This window comes from Sander vitreus, chromosome 21 (genome assembly GCF_031162955.1).
Source record: "Sander vitreus isolate 19-12246 chromosome 21, sanVit1, whole genome shotgun sequence".
NCBI classification, from domain to species: domain Eukaryota; kingdom Metazoa; phylum Chordata; class Actinopteri; order Perciformes; family Percidae; genus Sander; species Sander vitreus.
This window is the reverse complement of record NC_135875.1, coordinates 18,429,840-18,445,831: the sequence shown is the minus strand read 5'-3', so window position 1 is coordinate 18,445,831 and position 15,992 is coordinate 18,429,840. Positions and strand designations below refer to the sequence as shown.

At 44.0% G+C, this 15,992-nt stretch overlaps 2 protein-coding genes and 1 non-coding gene across 4 annotated transcripts; 1 reads left to right on the top strand and 2 right to left on the bottom strand.

Moving 5' to 3' along the window:
• On the bottom strand, nucleotides 1-11,408 carry plbd1b (phospholipase B domain containing 1b). The gene is made up of 10 exons (XM_078279977.1): nucleotides 11,179-11,408; nucleotides 10,563-10,646; nucleotides 9,950-10,091; nucleotides 9,682-9,828; nucleotides 9,073-9,217; nucleotides 7,266-7,466; nucleotides 4,862-5,002; nucleotides 1,211-1,396; nucleotides 1,000-1,106; nucleotides 1-209 (listed from the first exon to the last, which is right to left on the bottom strand). The coding sequence occupies exons 1-10, from the start codon at nucleotides 11,406-11,408 to the stop codon at nucleotides 36-38; spliced, it is 1,557 nt and encodes a 518-aa protein (XP_078136103.1). The 3' UTR covers nucleotides 1-35.
• Nucleotides 11,409-12,172: 764 nt separating this feature from the next.
• On the bottom strand, nucleotides 12,173-12,245 carry trnar-ccu (transfer RNA arginine (anticodon CCU)). The gene has a single exon. It is a non-coding gene; the product is annotated as a tRNA-Arg (tRNA).
• Nucleotides 12,246-12,697: 452 nt separating this feature from the next.
• Nucleotides 12,698-15,694, top strand: cby1 (chibby 1, beta catenin antagonist). 2 transcript variants are annotated; one of them, XM_078279846.1, is made up of 5 exons: nucleotides 12,698-12,876; nucleotides 13,043-13,141; nucleotides 13,414-13,519; nucleotides 13,612-13,724; nucleotides 15,288-15,694. In XM_078279846.1, exons 2-5 carry the CDS (start codon nucleotides 13,064-13,066, stop codon nucleotides 15,366-15,368), a joined length of 378 nt encoding a protein of 125 aa, XP_078135972.1. In that variant the 5' UTR covers nucleotides 12,698-12,876; nucleotides 13,043-13,063; the 3' UTR covers nucleotides 15,369-15,694. The 2 variants fall into 2 exon arrangements, with proteins under 2 accessions (XP_078135972.1, XP_078135971.1); XM_078279845.1 differs by having other exon boundaries at nucleotides 12,703-12,790.
• Nucleotides 15,695-15,992: the final 298 nt, after the last annotated feature.

Genomic DNA, 15,992 nt, shown 5'->3' with positions numbered 1-15,992 from the left:
TAGATGGTAGGATATTTTTTGTTGTCTCTGTGCTCTCAGGGCCGATGCAGTATGGGCCTCATAGTGAGGAAGGGAAAATTGTAGGTGTGTGGGAGACCCTGATGAGTCGTGAGATTGAAGGATTGCCATGAGAACGGACGCAGGCCCTGCGTCGTGGGGCCGTTTATTGCCTCTGCGGCCAGCTGGACAGCCATCTTGTAGTCCGTCACCTGTACCATGAGATAGATATGGGTAAGAAGGGCACTAAGGAGGGAAGGAAGGAAGAAAAGGGAAGTCATTTAATATGGTTCAGATATTAACTAGACATCCATGAAGGCATTTCTGTTGCCATTAATGGAAGTTAGTCATTCAAAACCTGCAAGTCACTTATAAAGTTTGGGTTCAACTAATGTGGTATGACATTTTAAAACTCCTGGTGAAATTAAATCTGACCTTTTTAAAAGCCAGAAATGAAAAGTGAAGAGTGGAACAGCAAAGTATGAAGAAAAGCTACAGACTAACAAAGTTATGTCCATAGCAGCTCTTTCAGGCAGGGTAACCCAGTGTACATATCCTCTGGCATCTTGGATTGAAAAAAAGTTAGTACTTTTTACATTCATTTAAACATTAAGTTAGCATTGTCATTGTGAGCATGTTAGCATGCTGACGTTAGCAATTAGCTCAAAGCACCACTGTGCCTGTCGATAGCTAGCATGGCTGTAGATATGAGTCCTGTTAAACAAAAAATATAACGAAATTATTAAACGACTAAACAAAACACGTAAAAAAAAAAAGATAATACATTACAAACATTTTAGGAATTTGAAAACACAAATGTGGTGGCTATAGCCAATAACTAATATCAAACAAAAGGCCATATTATTCCTAGACAAAAACACATACTGTACATGCACCTATGAATTCAGCACAATACTTTTGTAATAGCATGTTCTACTTTCTACTTTTTACAGTGCATATTGTAAACTTAATCCTGGCACTAATGTGTTGATGGCCTCTTACCTTAGTGTCATAGCAACCTCCTGGATGTGGTCTCCTTGGTCTCAGGTCGTTACGGCAACAGATTGTTTTACATGGATGGCCCTTGGAGTAGGGGTCTCTCTTGTAGTCTGTAACAGAATTGTTTGTGTGTTTTGTGTCACATCTCTAAAGCTCTTTGAGTTCAGGAAAGAATAGAAGATATGATTAATGCAAGAGTTATTGCTTCACCTACTGTTGTATCTCATGATGAATTTGAGGGAGCCAAGGTCAGACACTTTGGCCTGGTCCCTGCGGAGGATTTTGGCTCGGGGACAGAGGTCGTAAGAGAAGTCCTGTCCGTATCTCTTCCACATCACACCGTACCCACTCAGGTTGTAGATTTCAACATGAAATGGTATGTTGTAGGATGGCCAATAACCTGCCAAATGTAGCACACTGAAGGTGGAGGTTGTCCAGACACATTACCACCTAAAACAGCCATCCTGGATAAAAACTGAACATCCATCCATCCATCCATCTTCGTCCGCTTATCCGGGGTCGGGTCGCGGGGGTAGCAGCTCCAGCAAGGGACCCCAAACTTCCCTATCCCGAGCCACATTAACCAGCTCCGACTGGGGGATCCCGAGGCGTTCCCAGGCCAGGTTGGAGATATAATCCCTCCACCTAGTTCTGGGTCTTCCCCGGGGCCTCCTCCCAGCTGGACGTGCCTGGAACACCTCCCAGATGCCCGAACCACCTCAACTGGCTCCTTTCGACACAAAGGAGCAGCGGCTCTACTCCGAGCTCCTCACGGATAACTGAGCTTCTCACCCTATCTCTAAGGGAGACGCCAGCTACCCTCCTGAGGAAACCCATTTCGGCCGCTTGTACCCTGGATCTTGTTCATGACCCAGCCTTCATGACCATAGGTGAGGGTAGGAACAAAAACTGACCGGTAGATTGAGAGCTTTGCCTTCTGGCTCAGCTCTCTTTTCGTCACAACGGTGCGATAAATTGAATGTAATACCGCACCCGCTGTGCCGATTCTCCGACCAATCTCCCGCTCCATTGTCCCCTCACTCGCGAACAAGACCCCAAGGTACTTGAACTCCTTCACTTGGGGTAAGGACTCATTCCCTACCTGGAGAAGGCACTCCATCGCTTTCCTGCTGAGAACCATGGCCTCAGATTTAGAGGTGCTGATCCTCATCCCAGCCGCTTCACACTCGGCTGCGAACCGATCCAGTGAGTGCTGAAGGTCACAGGCCGATGATGCCATCAGGACCACATCATTTGCAAAAAGCAGCGATGAGATCCCCAGCCCACCGAACTGCAACCCCTCTCCACCCCGACTACGCCTCGATATCCTGTCCATAAATACTACAAACAGGATTGGTGACAAAGCGCAGCCCTGGCGGAGGCCAACTCTCACCTGAAACGAGTCCGACTTACTGCCGAGAACCCGGACACAGCTCTCGCTTTGGTCGTACAGAGATTGGATGGCCCTGAGAAGGGACCTCCTCACTCCGTACTCCCGCAGCACCTCCCACGGTATCTCCCGGGGCACCCGGTCATATGCCTTCTCCAGATCCACAAAACACATGTAGACCGGTTGGGCATACTCCCAGGCTCCCTCCAGGATCCTTGCGAGAGTAAAGATCTGGTCCGTTGTTCCACGACCAGGACGGAATCCGCATTGTTCCTCTTCAACCTGAGGTTCGACTATCGACCGAACCCTCCTTTCCAGCACCTTGGAGTAGACTTTACCGGGGAGGCTGAGAAGTGTGATACCCCCTGTAATTGGCACACACCCTCTGGTCCCCTCTTTTTTAAAAAGGGGAACCACCACCCCGGTCTGCCACTCCTTAGGCACCGTCCCAGACTTCCACGCAATGTTGAAGAGGCGTGTCAACCAAGGCAACCCCTCCACACCCAGAGCCTTAAGCATTTCTGGACGGATCTCATCAATTCCTGGGGCTTTGCCACTGTGGAGTTGTTTAACTACCTCAGCAACCTCCACCAGGGAAATTGACGACAATCCCCCCCATCATCCTCCAGCTCTGCCTCTACCATAGAGGGCGTATTAGTCGGATTTAGGAGTTCCTCAAAGTGCTCCTTCCACCGCCCTATTACCTCCTCAGTTGAGGTCAACAGCGTCCCATCCTTACTGTACACAGCTTGGATGGTTCCCGCTTCCCCCTCCTGAGGTGGCGAACGGTTTTCCAGAAGCACCTTGGTGCCGACTGAAAGTCCTTCTCCATGTCTTCTCCGAACTTCTCCCACACCCGCTGCTTTGCCTCTATCACGGTAGAGGCTGCAGCCCTTCGGGCCCTTCGGTACATTGCAACTGCCTCCGGAGTCCTCTGGGATAACATATCCCGGAAAGACTCCTTCTTCAGTCGGACGGCTTCCCTGACCACCGGTGTCCACCACGGTGTTCGTGGGTTACCGCCCCTTGAGGCACCTAAGACCCTAAGACCACAGCTCCTCACCGCAGCTTTAGCAATGGAAACTTTGAACATTGTCCACTCGGGTTCAATGCCCCCAGCCTCCACAGGGATGCACGAAAAGCTCCGCCGGAAGTGTGAGTTGAAAGTCTGTCGGACAGGGGCCTCCTCCAGATGTTCCCAATTTACCCGCACTACCCGTTTGGGCTTACCAGGTCTGTCCAGAGTCTTTCCCCCACCCCCTTGACCCAACTCACCACCAGATGGTGATCGGTTGACAGCTCTGCCCCTCTCTTCACCCGAGTGTACAAAACATACGGCCTCAGATCAGATGAAACGATTATAAAATCGATCATTGACCTTTGGCCTAGGGTGCTCTGGTACCAAGTACACTTATGAGCATCCCTATGTTCGAACATGGTGTTCGTTATAGACAATCCATGACTAGCACAGAAGTCCAACAACAAACAACCACTCTGGTTTAGATCAGGGAGGCCGTTCCTCCCAATCACGCCTCTCCATGTGTCTCCATCATTGCCCACGTGCGCGTTGAAGTCCCCCAGCAGAACTATGGAGTCCCCGACTGGAGCCTCATGCAGGACTCCACTCAAGGTCTCCAAGAAGGCCGAATACTCCGAACTCTTGTTTGGTGCATATGCACAAACAACAGTCAGAGTTTTCCTCCCCACAACCCGCAGGCGTAGGGAGGCGACCCTCTCGTCCACTGGGTTAAACTCCAACGTAGCGGCGCTCAGCTGGGGGCTTGTGAGTATCCCCACACCCGCCCGGCGCCTCACACCCTGTGCAACTCCGGAGAAGAAAAGAGTCCAACCCCTATCCAGGAGTATGGTTCCAGAACCGAGACTGTGTGTAGAGGTAAGCCCCACCAGATCTAACCGGTAGCGCTCCACCTCCCGCACAAGTTCCGGCTCCTTCCCCCACAGAGAGGTGACATTCCACATCCCCAGAGCCAGCGTCTGCTGCCCAGGTCTGGTCCGTTGAGGCCCCTGACCTTCACTGCCACCCATATGGCAGCGCACCCGACCCCAGCGGTTCCTCCCACAGGTGGTGGGCCCATGGGATGGAGAGATAGGTGTCACGTAGCTTTTTCGGGCTGTGCCCGACCGGGCTCCGTGGCAAACCCGGCCACCAGACGCTCGCTGACGAGCCCTCCATCTGGGCCTGGCTCCAGACGGGGGCCCTGGGCTTCCTCCGGGCAGGGTCACTCCATCTCTACCTCGGTCACTCATAGGGTTTTTGAACCATTCTTTGTCTGGACCCTCACCTGAGACCACTTTGCCTTGGGAGACCCTACCAGGAGCACAAAGCTCCAGATAACACAGCCCTCAGGTTCATAGGGACACACAAACCTCTCCACCACGATAAGGTGATGGTCCCCGGAGAGGCTGAAAAAAACGGAACAATCTACAGTATATAGATAGGTGTTTGTTTCTCACCTTTGCGTAAAGCTTGAGTCTGATCAGAGTGCATCACCTTCCCGGGAATCTGCTCCACCACAGTCAGAGCTCCATCCGTGATACTGTGACCCAGAGAAACCCTGCTCAGGTCCACCACCATGTACTGGCTGTTATATGTACCTAAAATACAGGGGAGGGGGACATGCTCAGTTTCCTGCCTTACAGACAAAGAGAATCCACATGGGTCAGTATCGCTTAATACTAAAAGGACTTTTCTAAACAGTTTTACATGTTTTAACCACACACATGTTTTACACATACTTTACATATCTGCTTGCCACTTCCCAAAGCAAAGTTAGTTTTCTAGGGCAGGCAGTGGTTGCACTAAAATCAACTTGGAGATACTTTTTATAAATAGGTCGACCATCACAGTGAACAATTTGTAGTCTTTATTATTATTATTATTATTATTATTATTGGTCACAGTAACCACATGACTGTGTGGTACTACAGTTGCGAGCAGGGATAATCTTCAGAACTGGCCGTGCCGCCACTTTCTAGGATACTCTGACAGCTGAGATGTGAAGTTGCTAAAAAGGAGCTGTGTTGTTGGAATAGAAATACAGAAGAAAGAAGAGTCTACAGCCACGCTAGCAGTGCTGGGTGGCTGCTTTGTAACCGTCTGTGCTTTGAACTAAAAGGTTACGTCAAGTATTGGATGAATAAAAAAAGATTTGACCTGCTGGTGGCACTAAATGAAATGTCACAGGATTACCAAAGTCAGTAGGCTTCATCCTCTGGGGACTATGAATGCCCGCATACAGTGTCACTGAAATCCATATACTGTATCCATATCCAATAGTTGTTGAGAAATATTTTAGTCTGTACCAAAGTGATGGGCCGACTTTGTCATTCCTAGAGATGTGCTGCTAGTCTGGCTAAAAGTTCCTAAAGCTGGCTGCCGAATATCAGATGTCAACGCATCCTTGAACACACCATCAGGTCTGCATTTCTACAATGAAATGTCCAGTATGAGGGATTACTTAAACCTAATACTGTATTGACTTTATCCTGACTTTCTAGAAGGAAGGAAATCAATCCTAAAACTTACTTTAAACTATGCATGAACATAAAACATACATGACTTGGGCCAAAACAAGCCAATCCACCACAACACCAGGGTATTACAGTTTTTTCCAACTGCTTACACACGTTTTCAAAGCTATGTCTACTTTTTTCAAAACTCTACACACAATTCCCAAAACAGCATACACAAAATGCAAAATGCCTCACATTTCCTTCAAAATGAAACACTACATTCAAAATGCCATAAACACATCTCGAAATTAAGCATTTGCATCAAATGGCAAACACTTTTTTCATAATAGTAAATTTTTAGTTGTTCTAAATCTAAAGGTCTTTTGTCTTTCATAGGCTTATATCTACATTTACAATGTTCTAGAGGGAAAGTAATTTGCTGAGAGGGGTTGAAAAGTGCCCTGTAAACAACAATGCAATGTAACAGTAAACAGAAAATATTTATTGGAGAAAACATTACGTTTGTAAGAGTAGCACAGTGTTGTATACAGTAACATGAAACAAGAAAACCAAAGGTATCATTTTTAGAATAAAGAATGTGTGTGTGTGTGTGTGTGTGTGTGTGTGTGTGTGTGTGTGTGTGTGTGTGTGTGTGTGTTGTGTGTGTTTGTGCGTGCTTGTGTGTCAGGGCGGGGGAGGGGGGAGGCATTGTATGCACTTTGTGCAAAACAAAGTCTGATTGATTTGTAATGCTGAAATAGTCATTAGATAGTTGCATGCAGTATGGACGCCACTGTAAAGCTACTCAAGATGGGCTTCTCTCATTGGTCAATCCGTGGTTGATCACATGATAATAAGTGTGGCCCTGATCACATCAGAGATGGCTCTCCTTTCTCTTCTTCCCTCCTCCTCCTCCTCGTCGTCCTCCTCCTCCTCCTCCTCCTTGTTGTTGTCCCCTGTCTCTCCCTCCTCCTCCCCTTGCTCTGTGTCTATTGTTGTCATCCATTGTTCAAAACAGGTAATCTGACCTTTGACCTATGTATAGGCCTATACTAAAGCAGTGATTGGTTAGTGTTCAGTTAAGCATAATGTGTTTGCACATGTGAGGAGTGCATGTGTGCCCTGGTAAATAAATGTAGCATTTTGATTGGTTGTGTTTGGAAAAGTAAAGCAAGTCACTTCATGTTAGATTTTTGTGTCTTAGGTAGAGAATTGTGTGTAGCAAATCTCCAAAACCATAAGCTATTTCTCAGCCTTTCACTCAGTTTTCAATCACATAAAACACTTTTTTCAAAACACTACTGTTACATACTGTGTTTGAAAAGTATGTAACAACTGTTCTCACTCTGGTTCACCTACTGTGGTTTTAAACAAACCCCCTTGCCTCACATCAACAGGAATTCACCTGAGTTGTATTTGGAGAAGATGTGCGCCCACTCCTCTCCGCTGTGCGCCAGGCTGTTGGCCAGGCGGACTCTCTGCCAGGCCAGCAGGCTGTGAGGGTCCAGCTGGGAGAACAGAGAGACGTTGAAGACACCGATGGAGGTCTGAGTCATCAGCAGGCCGCTGCCAAGCAGGTAGAAGTCATCCAGAGACATCAGGAAGCCTGGAAGAGGGGGTAGGAGGACGAAGGGTAGAGGGAGTGAGGGGACAATGTTTTAGGACAAATAATAGAGATCACTTATTATCCTCAATTACAACATACAGCTTGCATGTAGGTGTCTACCAGCAACTTAAAATTTAAAAAGTTTTAGCCAGGCTAGCAGTTTACCGCTAACAAGTGTATATTTACTGTATATTACTATTACTACATACAGGAAGAATAAATACTTCTTTTAATATTCATGCTACTACCATTATATTACCATTACTACTACTTCTATTAGTACTAATTCTGATGCTGGTACTATTAAAGGTCCTATATTGTAAAAAGTGAGATTTCTTTTTAGATTATAAAGCAGGTCGAGGTGCTATATAAATACTGTGAATCAAAACGCTCAATCCACAGAGTACTCAGAGATGGTGCCTTTAAACGAACTGTCAGGACTTCCGTACAGTTGTGATGTCACAACTATACTATATATAGAACGTGCTGCTACAGTGCCGTTACAGTCATTCCCCGTCTGCAATGACGGTGCGGAGACTCCCAGAACGCAGACGACCCGGAAAACGCTGACAAATCAGAGCAGACTGGGCTTTTTCTGGAGAGGTTCTTATAGAGACAGGCGCTAAAACGGAGCACTTCCGACAGAAGGTGAATACAGGTATATTCAGACATACAGTATTAGAAAATTAATGTGTTTTTAACACTAAAAGCATTTAAACATGTTCTAGTAGAAATCCAAAATACAAGTATGAACCTGAAAATGAGCATAACATAGGACCTTTAATAATACTTTTACAGTACTGCTGCTGTTATCAATAATGTAAATCATAGGCAGAGGAATATTTCCACTACCCTCACTTCCACCTCTACATAAAGTATTTATATTGCATCTGTTCTTGTTCCGTTGGCCCTGTCCTGCTGTGTGTGCTAAGTGTTTCACATTGTCAGAGAGAAAGCAGTTTAGGAAGGCTGCAAGGGTCACACATCACCTCCAGTGGCAGGGGTGTATTTCATCTCCTCGTTTTAACATAGTGAAATGATATCCTTGGCCTGCCGGCCTCTAAAAATAGTGCATTAAAACCACTTGTGTTCTGATAGCAATGGAGCCTGTAAGAGGATTTTTATGGCCTGGACCACTTGGCAAATCTTTGCCCACAAAATTACTCCACCTCCTCTGACTTGACAGTGAAGGGATAGATTTCATCACAGCTCTGTTTTGTACACACACTTCAGGTGGATGTTTCCCTGTCACTGACTAAGCTGTGTGCTTAGCAGAAGAATTACTTTCAGTAGAGAATGTACATTGAGGATTTGGTATAAAGTCCTTGATGTCAGTGTTTATATTTTCCAAGATGAAAATGAAACCGTGTGGATTAAGGACAAGCACAATTCAGAGCTTTTACAAGATAACTGCTTTGCTGCACTGTTGGTTGACAAACTCTACTGTTCAAAATGCAGGTCATGTACTCACAAAACACTTATGCCATGTCGTCTGATGATCTATTACAATATATGTAGTCCTGTGCAGTTCATATTTGTGATACCGTACTTTGTGCGAGTGTGTGTGCGTGTGTGTGTGTGTGTGTGTGTGTGTGTGTGTGTGTACCAGGGTAACTGCTGAACGACATCTTTCCAGTGGCGGTGTGTGTGTCAGACACCCTGAAGTCCCAGTGTTTATAGATACGCATGGTGGCTGCATACGTATACCAGCTAGAGTGGCCAAAAAGCAGGTTCTCAAAGCCTGGCAGCACCTTGGACACAGAGGAGGGAGACAGGGAGGGTTAAAACAATGGACTGGTTAGGTCACTCTTAAATGAATTTGTCCAATACTTTGGTTTATGACCAAATACCTGAGGAACGACTGACATTCCCATCAGCTGTACTTTGTGTTTAGCGCTAATTAGAAAGTGTTAGCATAATAACAACATTAAGGTCCCTGTAATCAAATGAGATAAGAAGAAATGACATATTATTCATTCAAACCGAATGATATAGTATTTCTGACAGCACTCACTCAGTGTCCTCATTCCATTTGCACTTTGTTTTGCCGAAATGCGTGAGTGAAAGAGAAAATATCCTCCTCCCACTGGCCTTTCGCACTCACACACTCCAGAAGAGAAAACCCCATGCACAAGGACCCACAATAAATCGAATTAGGTGTTGAGGCTTCCCAAGTTCTCCCCTTTCAACTCAAGCCAAATGAGCTTGGCCTTACCTTGATGAGAGCAGTGCAGTGGCCCATTCCTGGCATCCTGAAAGTGCCGGCCCCTGTGGAGGAGTTGGAGCGAGGCGTCAGAGCTGGGACGAGGTCCAGGAGGTCGCCAACACCATTCAGAAACTGCAAGGCGAATGCTGAGAGAGGCTGGGAGGAAATTGGAAGTGGCAGAGATGAATGAGATGATACTGTGACAACTCTCTCACCGTCTCTCCAACACACACACACATACACACACATACACACACAGACACACACATTCACACACCTCTCTGTGTTTGCTTTTGGCCCACTGTGCAGCTCCAGCATGGAGTCCGTCCATCTGGGCCAGGATCAGTCCCAGATGCTGCCACAAGGGCTCGCTGTATCTCCTCAGTCTCACCTGCTCTCTGGCCCACTGGTCCTGCTGGCTGTGGAACATTCAGAAAGCTGAGAGCCACTTTGGGCTGTTTCTTTCACCAATTAGTGCATTTGGCTGCTTCTCAAATCTGCTGCCTGATTTTGCTGTGCATCTAAATTCTTAATTACAACAAGCACTGCATGCACAAATGTCATTTTTGCATTTAGCATAGACTAGTGTTTGGCAATACTGGTGAAGCTGACAATATTTCATCAATCAATATCTTGCCAACCAAGAAACCTATTTAGTCCGGCGAAAAGGCCTCTGAAAAAGCATTAGACATGATAGCTCTTCATGAAAACTCTGAATAATTAAACTCTCCTTGCTTTCAGGTTTTATTGTTTCTCTGTAGCTAAAGAGAGGAACCTCTGGAACAGTGTATTAAGAGTAGACACAAAAAAAGACATGATAAAGCCATTATTAGACCAATTTCTGGTTTAATCGCAGTGTAAGCCCTGAACGTGAACAGATGAGACTGTACCTTAAAAACCTTTTCAGGGGATTCAAAACCGTCTCATCCTTTAGGAGTTGAGGGTACATGTTGGAGTAATGACTGAACATCTGTCTGCAGAGAAAGAATTAGAACAGCGGGAATGTAATCCAATTAATTAAACCAATGATGTAAAACAATGTGCAGTAAACATATTTCAGCTTTATACATACAATTGGTATTTGTGTTACATTTTCTGAAAATGTACAACAGCTACTATATTTTTTTACAGGCCTTCTTTTTCGTTTGTTTTTTTGATTATGAGTATTCTTCTAAACTCATATTTACACATATTCAACATCTGAGACGCCCACAGGCATTAACCTATGACTCACATCACTGAATCACTGAAATGATGCTTCATCATTATGGGAGATGATATGTTTATCTATGAGCATGCCCTTGAAAAGAATATATTTTGTTGAATTTTCTGATTCAATATCTAGAGCACAGGCTTGAATTGACAATGTATTTAGGTGATTTTGTCTATTGATAGAAAACTACAGGTGACTTCACTCTGTGTTTTTTTTTTTTTTTTTTTTCAGTTTGACATATTTCATACAAATGATGTGTATTTGCAGTTCACTACAAGACCTGCAACACTCACCCAGCAGTGAGATAACCTTCCAGGTACCCAGCTAGGAAGAAGGTGGTCTCATCTTCCTGTGTGATTCCTCCATGACCTGCGCAGATCTCCAAGACGCCCCATCCAGAGAGGAGCAGGGTGTCATTGAAGTAACCATAGGCTCCCCCCTGTGTCTCCATCACCCCCTCCTTCAGGATCACACTTTTCTGGGCAGCATCCCAGTACACAGTGGCCTCTTGGAGCTCTACCATTATAGGAGGGTGGACAGGGTTACAGGGGTTGAGGTTGGATAACACACATTATGTAACATAATGTCATGACACCAATAGAATGAACCATTAGGAAAATACAGCTTATAAATAGTCTAAAAATAGTACATATTATTAAATGTTGCTCTTTAAAGACTAGCACAAGGGTTCAAATTGATTTGTGTAGTTACTTGGACATACAGGTAGAATAGATAATAATGTAGCCTAATATTTGTATTTTAAACTAAATCCAATTTATTGTATAGGTAAGGTTTTCTCCCAGTAAACATAGAATGTATGAAATAAGAAAATACATTAATAAAAAACAACTACAATTTAAATAATAATATGTCAATTAGAATGGTATAGTGACGAGCAGAATAGAACTAAGGTTGCATTATATAACATTGGGTGCCAGCATGAACTGTATCCGTTTGTCATACGCGATTTCTACATAAACAAACAATGTATACTATTTCAATAGTAGGTTTAATTTAGTTATATCGGATTTAAAATAAGTTTCCGTTATGTTTGAATACGCTGCGGAAACGTTACTTACGGTAAGTTTGCACTGATGCAGCCAAAGTGCTCAGCAGTACGCACAGTTTGAAGCTCTGTTTCTCCATGTCTGTCAGCTGATTTTATCTCATGACCGATGAAGCGCTGTTTTTCGGATGCTGGTAATTCTAATTGCTTGAAACATTTTTCCTCATCCTCATAATAGTTATTCATCAAAAGCAAAAGTATTTACTAAAAGCAAAAGCAATCACCCCAGATGGGACTCGAACCCACAATCCCTGGCTTAGGAGGCCAGTGCCTTATCCATTAGGCCACTGGGGCGGTATGCAAGTAGGGCGGGGTCACAGTTATTTGTATCAGCAGAACCCATGCAATTCGGTTTTAATTGTAGAGTATGTATTTGTATCGCTTAAAACTTCAGCTTTGACAAGCCAAGTTTCTGAAACAATATTTTTGTTATTGCTTTCTCTAAATACACAAATTGTGCACAAGTATACACAATTATTGGAAAGGCCGGGTGACGCGATCACCATGGTGATGCGCTTACGTCTCACGGATGGTTCCATTATCTCCTACAAATAGGGGTATATTAGGTTAGCCTTATACGACTTTGGCTATTCAAATATGCATACAAGGTCCAACGTACAAGATTCAAGCGCCGAGTTACATTTTATATGTCGAAAACTTGCTGGTGTTGGCAAATCCCTTCCAATTGCTTTATATTAAAGCCGTGCAATATTTCACAGTGTTGTCTATTTTACCCAAATGGAACCTTCATACTTGCGCAGTAGCAGCAGCAAGTATGGCTTTGTTTGGAGAGAAATAGTTTAAACTACCAAGAATTTAAATAGATAGTCTGTATGGAGGTAAATATATAAGATTCATATTGTTGGTGACAAAACAACTACTAACCCACCTGTGAGGCAGTTGACACGTTTCAATAAAATGTCAGGTATGAGTAGCTAGCGTGTTAGCCACCTAGCATTAGCTCGGTAATGTACCATTAGCTAGGATCGTATATATAGCTATGAGCAACGCTAAACACAGTTACTGTGGCTACGTGATACTGCTACCTATAAAATACTAATGCTACCATTGGTGTACCATCTTTTATAAAGGACCTTAAGAAATCACTCAAGATGCCGCTCTTTGGAAACACATTTAGTCCGAAGAAGATTCCACCTCGCAAATCGGCATCTCTGTCCAGCCTTCACACGGTGAGTTTAGAGAACTTACTTTTATTTGGCAACATCATTGCTAAAGGTCAAGCCAACACCCGTATCTCTCATTGATTCCTTATTTTATCTATACTGGTCACTTAAGAGGATATACAAAGAGAGATAAACAAAAGCAAATGATTTTGAGACAGCTGAGGTGTAGTTGTGAAAAAGGGGCTGCAGCTCAACATTGTGTGAGTTATTGTTTATTTGGTGTGCATGCAGACTGATCTATTGTTTTCTTTTCTTTTTTACCCCTGAATCTCTTTTAGTTGGATCGTTCAACAAGAGAAATTGAGCTAGGTCTTGAGTATGGACCTCCTGCAATGAACCTTGGCGGTCAGAGTTGGAAATTTGAAGAGGGACAGTGGATATCAGGTAATGAGTTTGAACTGCAGAGAACCTTCCCATGGTGATCACTGTTGGTCTCTGAATGGCCAAAACATATTTCTCTGTCTTTGCTGAACTAGAATCTGGTGGGAATGCGTCTGGTAGGGAATTGCAGCGGCTTAAGAAAAGAAATGTACAGCTGGAGGAAGAGAACAATCTCCTGAAACTTAAGATTGAAGTCCTCCTGGACATGGTAAGAACTCTAGTAGCTTTGATAATGCCCTTACATTCTCAATTGCATTAAAGATGCAATATGAAAGTTTATTTTTGCCTCATCCTCAAATCTCTTTTAGATAGATGCAGTGACTTTGGATAAACCTATGTTTTTCATGTATAAATGGACAAATGATAGTGGGCATTTTCGGACCAGAGGAACGTTTCAGAACGACCAGAATCTCAACGTATTCTAATACCCCCCCCTTTTTATTATTTCCGCACCGCAAGAACTACAAATGATTGTTGTTCTTAGAAAGTCGTTTTGAGGGCCTTTTTTAGCTCCTACTTCAAAGCAGGCTTTTTCCCAGCAGAGGAAATTTGTATAGTTATTGGTCCAGACATGAGTGTACGTCGATGATTGATTGATCACATGAGCCGATGCAGCAACAGCCATTTTAACCACTAGCTAAATAGCCAGCTGCTAAAAGATTACAATTTAACAACTTAATGCTTGATCTACACACTCTTGTCACAACATAGTGTAGCAAGTATGACGGAATTAGCTAGCGTTGGCTAACTAGCCAGCAGTCAGCTAGTTAGCTTGCTAGCCTGCTAATTCCACCATATTAAGGACCTGTACCCAGGATGCTGAGGCGGGAAAAATTGTAGCTGATCCCTCTCACCCCGGACAAAAACTGTTTGAACCCCTCCCCTGCGGTCCATCAGGACCAAAACCTCACGCCATAAAAACTGTTTCTTCCTCTCTGCAGTCAGCCTCATCAACAAGGCCCCGGACCCCCACTGACATTGACCCCCCATCCGTAGTGCACTAACCTTCATCCTGGACTATACTATACATCTGCCCGTTGCACATACTAATATATTTTTTGCATTCTGCACTCAACCCATTCAGCTTCCTTTTTCTCATGCTAAACAGCTATTTTGCTATTTGTTTCTGTGTTTGTTTATTTCTTATTTGTGTTTAATATGTTTGTGTATGTATGCACCATTCACCAAGACAAATTCCACGTAGGTGTAACTTAATGTGGCAATAAACCCTTTTCTGATTCTGATTTTGATACTTTCATGTTACCCCAGTTACCGAAAATAAGCCAAACAGCAGGCTAATCGGTCGCTCCACCTCACTCCCCGCCGCTTACTTTGCCGGTAGGGCAGCAGGCGGTATCTATAGCTAACTAGCCAGTTCCGCAGACGGACAAGCTAGCTAGCTAACTGTTTGCCAGCGGCGTGGAGTGAGGCGGACCAACTTGGCCTGCTTACTTCACTTTAGCGTTCCTATTGCCGGAAGGGAATGCAAAACCGAAAATAAACCCTTGAAGGTATGTTGTTCTCGGTAAATCTCCACAGTGGGCAGTTCCTTTTAGGCAGTCCCCAGAACTGTTCCGAAAATGCCTATTATCACCCTTAGGCTCCATCACCATGCTTGCAACATAGGTTTAGCACAGGTCTAAACACTGCTTGTATTTGTTATAAAAGCTTGCTTCATACATTTGAATTGTGCACTAAATTACCAGTTCAATGGTTATTTAGTTTCTTACCAAATCTGTTGAATAACTGATATTTAATCTTTCCCTCCTAGTTGACAGAGACTACCGTAGAGTACCACATGATAGAGAAAGAAGTGGAGGATATAAAGAGTCAACATCGAAGGAAGAAATGACAACCTGATCCGATGCCTTCATCATAGGAAATCTTCTTCATTCTCAGTTTGAAGTTTGTTGATATAAAAAAAGTGGTATTGTTTTTAGTTGGGTTTTTTTGCTCATAAGTAAGTTTTCACATAATTAAAAAACATAGGGTCTCGGCCCTGCTTGTTTATTTGGAAAAGCAGGGGCACGTTTAATCCGGTTCAATCTCAAAACGGTGTGCACCGTACACCAAGCTCTGAGGTATGTTTTCTCTCGTTTGGTGGGCGTTTCCCAATCAGCAGAGACGTGTATGTAAACTTGTGGTAATAAAAATGCAGTGCACTTGTGCACGCGGCAGTGTGTTTTGAACGTGCCCCAGGTACTCCTTGATCTGATTTAGTGACTACTTCTTTTTGTTCTGTCCTGCATTTGTAACTGTAAATCTGAAACAACTGTGGACATCTTTGTTCAATACACAACATCATTTCTACATCTTTTACATCTGTATGGCAAGTGTTGGCCGACATTTTCAAGATTTTTTGTATTTGGTGTATTTTCTATTCAGTTTCAAATTAAATTAATCACAGAGTGTGTATTTTTTTTATTCACATTATTTAGAATATTACTGTAACCACTAATCGGAGTGCTACTTTGTT

Coding starts and splice junctions, on each gene's coding strand:
- plbd1b (XM_078279977.1), bottom strand. CDS start 11,408: ATGGTAGAGCTCCAAGAGGCCACTGTGTACTGGGATGCTGCCCAGAAA. Junction 10,647..11,178: donor GAAGGTTATCTCACTGCTGG/GTGAGTGTTGCA, acceptor CTTTCTCTGCAG/ACAGATGTTCAGTCATTACT. Junction 9,218..9,681: donor ACTGCACTGCTCTCATCAAG/GTAAGGCCAAGC, acceptor TCTGTGTCCAAG/GTGCTGCCAGGCTTTGAGAA.
- cby1 (XM_078279845.1), top strand. Junction 13,142..13,413: donor CTCTGTCCAGCCTTCACACG/GTGAGTTTAGAG, acceptor AATCTCTTTTAG/TTGGATCGTTCAACAAGAGA. Junction 13,520..13,611: donor AGAGGGACAGTGGATATCAG/GTAATGAGTTTG, acceptor TTGCTGAACTAG/AATCTGGTGGGAATGCGTCT.